Source organism: Sitodiplosis mosellana, unplaced genomic scaffold, assembly GCF_009176505.1.
Source record: "Sitodiplosis mosellana isolate CC-2019 unplaced genomic scaffold, AAFC_SMos_1.0 Smas_scaffold_4894, whole genome shotgun sequence".
In the NCBI taxonomy this organism is placed as follows: domain Eukaryota; kingdom Metazoa; phylum Arthropoda; class Insecta; order Diptera; family Cecidomyiidae; genus Sitodiplosis; species Sitodiplosis mosellana.
Genome location: NW_022600136.1, coordinates 2,972 through 10,183, shown reverse-complemented (window position 1 = coordinate 10,183; position 7,212 = coordinate 2,972). Strand labels below are relative to the sequence as shown.

General features: G+C 36.1%; 1 protein-coding gene across 1 annotated transcript; it reads right to left on the bottom strand.

The window, feature by feature from the left end:
* Nucleotides 1-779: 779 nt before the first annotated feature.
* On the bottom strand, nt 780-2,262 carry LOC129572390 (polyadenylate-binding protein-interacting protein 1). Its single transcript, XM_055452339.1, has 4 exons — nt 2,095-2,262; nt 1,848-2,007; nt 1,306-1,459; nt 780-1,242 (listed from the first exon to the last, which is right to left on the bottom strand). The coding sequence occupies exons 1-4, from the start codon at nt 2,245-2,247 to the stop codon at nt 1,146-1,148; spliced, it is 564 nt and encodes a 187-aa protein (XP_055308314.1). The 5' UTR covers nt 2,248-2,262; the 3' UTR covers nt 780-1,145.
* Nucleotides 2,263-7,212: the final 4,950 nt, after the last annotated feature.

The following is a 7,212-nucleotide window of genomic DNA, read 5'->3' as shown; positions in this document are numbered from 1 at the left end:
TTTGAGCCAAAAAAGTGGGCTAGATGTGATTTTTTTGGGATAATGTGTTCAGAAGAGTTGTTAAGTTTGACGCTGGCTACAATAATGCCAAAGTTAGAAAACAAAACAAATGGATGTTTTACGAGTTATGGTCGAAAAAATGGGAAAAATTGGGATAAATCGTTCTTTTTTCGACATTTTGCCCTATAAGCCTAGTCAGATGCAATTTTTGAGGCATAGAATGTTCATAAACTTTGTTACTTGTACTCTTAGCTACAAATTTGCTGAAGATATTGAAGCGATATAACCAATAAGGGACGAGTATGGACCAAAATTAAAGTTGTCAAAATGCGGAATATATGGCTATATTGGAAAACTTCAAAGCGATGTAGCAAAAAATAATTGCTCACATGGGCCAAAACGGAGAGTAGTGTGGAGCTAGTCTATCGAAGCCCTAAACTATGGCATATGTGATTTTGCTCAAAGACCGTAACCAATAGTGATGTATCCTTGTAAGTTATGTATGAAAATACTCTGTATTGTACAAACACGAAGAGACCAGGTTATTCATGACTCTTGGGATCGTTTTCCTGCAAACCAAAATATTCAGCCAGTTTTTGGCGGTGTAAATAAATAAAATAAAAAATAAAATAGAATAAAATAAAATTTTGGAACTGACAAGAAACCGCAGTGTTGTTCTCACTGAGAACTTCTCAGCTTGCAGCAACTTACCTTTCATCATTCGTACTCATTATAAGATACACCTAGGATACACATTAAGAAAAATTAAGAGCACAAGATTTTGCAGAAAAAAAAATATATTTTTGTAGCTTCGGGAAGAGAATACAAACTGAATTCTGGCTATGTTCTGAACGAACGCACATACATTTATGATCTAAAATTTTCAACTGAAGCCCACGATCTCATCAAAAAATATTCGAAGTTACAAAAATTTTGATCAAACACGCGTGCAATGTTGTATGTTAACGTGCTTTTATGTTGAAAAAAAAAAGGAAATTTAGTAATTCTGTGTTCTTTAACGTCACAAATTATGAATAAAAGGAGATTTTCAATTATTTATATGAAAAAACTTTGTGTCTTGCATTTTAATCTGCACAAGGATCGCATTTCCTCCAAAGCTGTCAAATGTTCTCAAGTTATTGACATCATTTTTTATTTTGGTAAGTGACAAAATCTTTAAACGCCAACTGAATTTCTAAGTCCATTTCAGGCTCTATTTCAACTAGAGCATCCGGATCGTTTCTGTAATTTAGAAGAATGTATCAAAATCGTGTTTTTTTCTTGCATTCGATGGATTAATCATACTCATCATCATCGTAATAGTTCTCAGCTGGACAAGTAGTGGCATTCCAAAGAAATGCACTTTCTTCTTCAGTGAGAACATTTCCATCTGGTCCATAGAAAACTGGATCATTACTGAATTCTTTGCCACATTGTTGATCCAATAGTGGATTTGACGCTGATGATGAAAATACATACAGAAAAGTTAGCTTATTCATATAATTTTATCATAGGAAAAATCAGTCAATTGGTAAAATAGCTTAATGTAACCGACTACGTTTCACTTAAGCAATAAAAAATAATTCAAATATCTTTAATAAGGAATGATTGAATGGTTTGGAGTGAAAATGTAATACAGAAAAGTTAAGCGGAAAAATGTCAAATGAAAAGGGATAGCTATATAGTTCACTATAGTTTACTATATAGCTATCCCTTTTCCGCTCATTCATCATCGACATTTTTCCGCTCAACTTTTTTGTAATGCAAAATTTGTATTACATTTTCACTCCAAACCATTCAATTTAGGTACACGAATCAGTTAACTATACTGTATAGGAGATCAATACCATTACTGTCATTGTTGCGACCCCATCGATTTTTGCGTAGTTCTATAACACTTGAAAGCAATCTCTGAGTAGAAACGTCTGTATTCTCACAACTGCTTAATTGGTTCATTAGATCATCCGTTTCTTTTGGAAAGTCGATATCCAGTTCATAACCACATAACTGATGATACGTATTTTATATTATAAGAAAAATTATTTATCATTATTTCAGTGAATTTCTTAAATTCTATTTATAAAATCAACTTACTTTCAGTGTTTGACAAACACATTTTATATTCTCTGGGGAAGTTTTGGGCATAAGTAATCCGATCGCATGGTGGATGCTCGTGGCTATGTTCGCTATACGTGAACCATCCTGACAGAAGACAATGACAATGATGTGGATCAACAATATTGACATAGGATTTTAATGAATTTTCAACATAAGATTCGATATTGAACTTTTAGAAATCGTTAGTATATTAGAAAACACGGAAAAGTTGATTGAAATGTACGCAACGTCATAGCAATTGGAGGGAGCGTACGCTTTTTGTGGCACACTGACTGCCTAAAAATCAGGAATTGGCTCTTGAACAAGCAAATCAGAGCTCAAGTGCCTCAAATGTGCAAATATGCAAATAAAGTGGGTGATTCATTCAAAAATTCAACCAGTCGTGCTAATTTCATCACATCAGTACGAAACGAACAAAGCGCCACTTTTAATATAGAATACTGACAATTTTCTTACATAATTACTGAATGTATAGAATTATTATTATTATTATTCTTTTGCGTTTCTTCGCCAAAGGTGGTTTATTTGGTATAAATATCATATTTATATATTTACAATATTTCTTATATTTTCTCCACACTCTACTTCTTTTAAAAAATTCAGTTACCCTCTGTTTAACAGTACTAACATTGAAATCAATTAGATAAGTATTACAAATTGGAATAACTTTAGTATCACATCCATCAGTTGCATATGGCTGTTTAACACTATGATTGTTCTTGGGGCACCCAGGGCCCCCAGCGAACTTTAAAGTTGAATAAAAGTACTAAACAGTGTATAAACCAACCGGAGTTAAGTCTCATTGTATAGATTGAACATTTCTCTACACGAATGAAAAAAAAACATATGCATATGTGTGAGTATGTGTAAAATACAGCCTGCCGCAAAACTTGTTACGCTGTTGTTCTTGGGGGACCACAGGGCCCCATGGCTATTTTATATTATAACTGGACTATGATAAGAGATAACGACTTGATGTCTGCGGTGAAGTTGTAGTACTCAAGCTGTTCTACAACTTTGCCGAAGACACCAAGTCGTTATCTCTTATCAGTTTCGCGGAATACGCGAGAAACCGCAGAAAACTGCGAAAAAACGCGTTTTGTTCCTTATCATTTTTCACGGAACTGATAAGAGATAAAGAGATGGTGTCAAAGGCAAAGTTGTAGTTCTGGTCGAGGACTACAATTATTCTGATTCATTATTCCGTTATCTCTTATCAATTACGCGAGAAACCGCAAAAAAACGCGAAAAAACGCGTTTTTTTCCTTATCGTTTTTTCACGGAACTGATAAGAGTTAACGAAATAATGAATCGGAACAATTGTAGTACTCAACCAGAAATACAACTTTGCCTTAAACGCCATCTCGTTATCTCTTATCAGTTCCGTGAAAAATGATAAGGGAAAAAACGCGTTTTTTCGCGATTTTCTGCAGTTTCTCGCGTATTCCATGAAACTGATAAAAGATAGCGACTTGGTAACTTCGGCAAAGTTGTAGAGCAGCTTGAGTACTACAACTTCACCACAGACATCAAGTCGTTATCTCTTATCAGTTACGCGAAAAAACGCGAAAAATTCGAGTTTTTGATAATCATTTTTCGCGAAACTGATAAGAGATAACGATTTCATGTCTATGGTGAACTTGTAGTACTCAAGCTGCTCTACATTTCTGTCGAAGAGGCAAGTCTCTTACTTCTCATCATCTTCACTAAAACGATGTGGGAAAATTTTGCGATTTTCGCGTTTTTTCGCGTTTTTCGCGGAACTGATAAGAGATAAGCAATATTTGTTACACCAAAATTATAGCAAACTTTGAGTATTACAACTTTGCTGCAAACACTAATTTGTTATCTCTTATCACAGTCCAGATTTCATATGAAGTATCTTGGGGGCCCTGGAGTCCCCCAAGAACAGTAATATGTTGCAAATATGAAGAACAGTCATAGTGTTAATAGGAACAAATTTCTTATAAAAATCGTTATATGTAATAAGCATGTTATTTATGGGCTCAAATTTGGAATAATTATGGTGTCTTATTTGTAGTGATAAGAAATCTATATCTCTTGTCCGATGCCGTGGTGTTCTGATTCTTATTTGGCTTGTTATGTATTTCGACGATGTATGCGCCGACACTGCGCTTTCTTGACAGTTCTCATATAAATGAGCCCAGAAGCGCCAACTGGTGCAAGAATATGTAATACAACCGTTGTATACCAATAGTCTTCAAAAGCTTACACGTTGGGTATACTGTTATTGACTGTTTTGAATAGTAGTTCTTTCACATGAAAACATAAAAATCTGCTTGAACTACACTGATATCTCTTCCATTGATATTTTTTCCAAATGAGAAAAAAAATTATATCATGCCTCAATTGCACAGCATAACACTATTAGAATCATTGTGTCAACATGAATCAACCAATAAACAAACCAAAACAAACACAAACCACACAATGAAATACCACGTTTGTATAAATATATATTTATCCACGCGTGGACAGTTGCAGTATGAATTTGAATATACGATAGACAATGAGAAGATTAACCGTGTCAAAGTAATTAAGGACCTCGGCATTATACTGGATGAGAAAATGAACTTCAATGCACATATTGAGTTCATTACTGCCAAAGCAAAATCAAGATTGGCTTGGATAAAGCATTTTGGAAGAGAGTTTGAGGATCCATGGACTATTAAGAAACTCTTCTTCACCTTTGTACTGCCAATTATAGAATGTGGCTCCCAGATTTGGAACCCATACACTCAGAGCCGTAGCAACTAAGGGGCAAGGGGGGGCTTTGCCCCCCCACGTGTTTTCACTGCCCTACTCGTTTTTCTTATATTTTATATTTCCGTTGACAGCTTTAATCACAGCCGGCGACAGCAGGCGCGAGTGACGAAAGCACCTCTGTGCTAAAAGTCGAACTCGCCTATATATACACGCAATTTCGAACTTTTTTTCTAAGAGGCCATCTGGTATAAATGAAGTATCGTCAGAAAGCCCTTGGCTCATAGGCCCAGAAAATGCATTCAAACTTGGGAATTGACCAACCGTCTCCATAGATATGGCCACTTGAAAATTTGGAGCAATTCTCAGTTTTTCCCATTTACCGGGTGGACGCGGCCCAGTCATCTCAAAACATAGTTTTTCTGAAGCTTCTCGTCGAGACCTTTCCAACAAGACCAAGAACGTCGAAATCGGACCATCAGTTCATGAGTTATGGCCATTTGAAAATTTTCTTTGCCGTCTCCATCAATTATTCTGAGATAATAGTTTTGTCTGTGTGTCCGTCCGTCCGTCCGTACTTTTTGTCCGATCTTTTTCAAACTTTCAGGCATTGAACTATATCAAAAACTAAGACTTTTTTGTTCCGCCACTTTTTGATTTGGCCGCCATCTTGGCCTTGGCCGACCTTTGAAAATTCAAAAAATGGCCTTCTTTCCAATGATCACTGTGCCTAACCCAGTCAACCGATTTCAAACTTTTGGGTATCGTTGGAAAGGTCTTGAGGCCATCTATCAAATGGCATCTATTTGAGCTTTGAAAAATCAAGTAAGCATGGTCTTATGGGCTGAAAACCCAAAAAATGGTCACCTGGCCTTGCACAAATCGGCCATTTTCTCGAAAACGGCTCAGACGATTTTTTTCAAAATTGCCTCAAATATAGCCCCAAATTAGAGCTAAAATTTGACATATAGCTTATTTATTTATTTATTTATTTATTTAACACCGCCAAAAACTGGCTGAATATTTTGGTTTGCAGGAAAACGACTCCAAGAGTCGTGAAAAACCTGATCTTTTTGTGTTTGTACATTATATGGTAATTTTATACAATAAGTAGTTGTAAGTAATAGTCTTTTTCTATTGGTAAAACAACTTGGTCTAAAAAGCATTGACACAAGATAACCCAACCAATACATGGAAATGCATAGGCAGCCGAAATGCAAACGGTCCAACACAGCCCAACTTAAACGTGTAAAAAATGAAAGACTAAATGAAGCGTTAACACTGTAGTGACGGCCCTAATGACTGCAAAAGTCATCATTCAATTTATCAAGAGGTGATACATTGAAGAAACATTTTACGTCTAATCTAACAAGTCCCTGTTGGTTGTTATGAATTTGTAATTTAGTGGAGACCGAAAGACATAAGAAAAAAAAAATTACAATACTTGCAAATACATTAACATAAACGGTAGTTTCCATTATAAATTAATGGCAGGTCAAAAGTTAATCACCAACTCAATGGATGGCTATATCACAGTTAATGTTGCTACTTATTTTAAAGTTTGTGTAAAAATCACGGATAAATATCATTATTTCTATACATTTTGTAGGGATGTAAGATAACAATTTGTCAATATTTAATATTAAATTTTTGGTTTTGTTCGCTGCGTATCGACGAGATGAAATTAGCACGGCTGGTTGAGTTATTGAATTGTTCAGCCACTTTGTTTGCAAACTTGCATATTTGAGGCACTTGAGCTCTGATTTGTTTGTCCATGAGCTTATCTTTAATCTTTAGGTAGTCTGTGTGCCTTAACCAACGTGCGCTCTCTCCAATTGCGATGTCATTGCGTACATTGGGACAATTTGCGATCCCATTCACGATGTCGTACATGAATACAATAGATGCATTCACTCTCCTACGCTCCAACGATGTCATGTTCAACGCTTCAAGTCGCTTGTTGTAGTCGGTGATACTGTAGCCGTTAGCCGCCGTACGGTACTCTCTTCGGGCGAACTGGGTGAACTTTCTCAACACGCTCTCAATTTTGTCGATATGCACGGTATAAGTTGGTAGCCATACAACATTGCAGTACTCAAGATGAGACTGAACCAGTGCGTAGTATAGTGTTTTGAGCGTTTGAACGTCGGTTATGTCGTAACAAAATCTTTTGATGAATCCCAAGGCTGCTGTAGCTCTCGAGGTGACCGCGTCAATGTGCTGTATAAAGCTAAGCTTTTGGTCAATGATGACGCCGAGATCTTTGTGGTCCCGTACGCGCTTGAAGCTAAAATCACCATATTTATAATTAGTGTCGATGATGTCCTTCCTTTTTGTGGTAATTGTAAGGACGGCACATTTGTCAAGGTT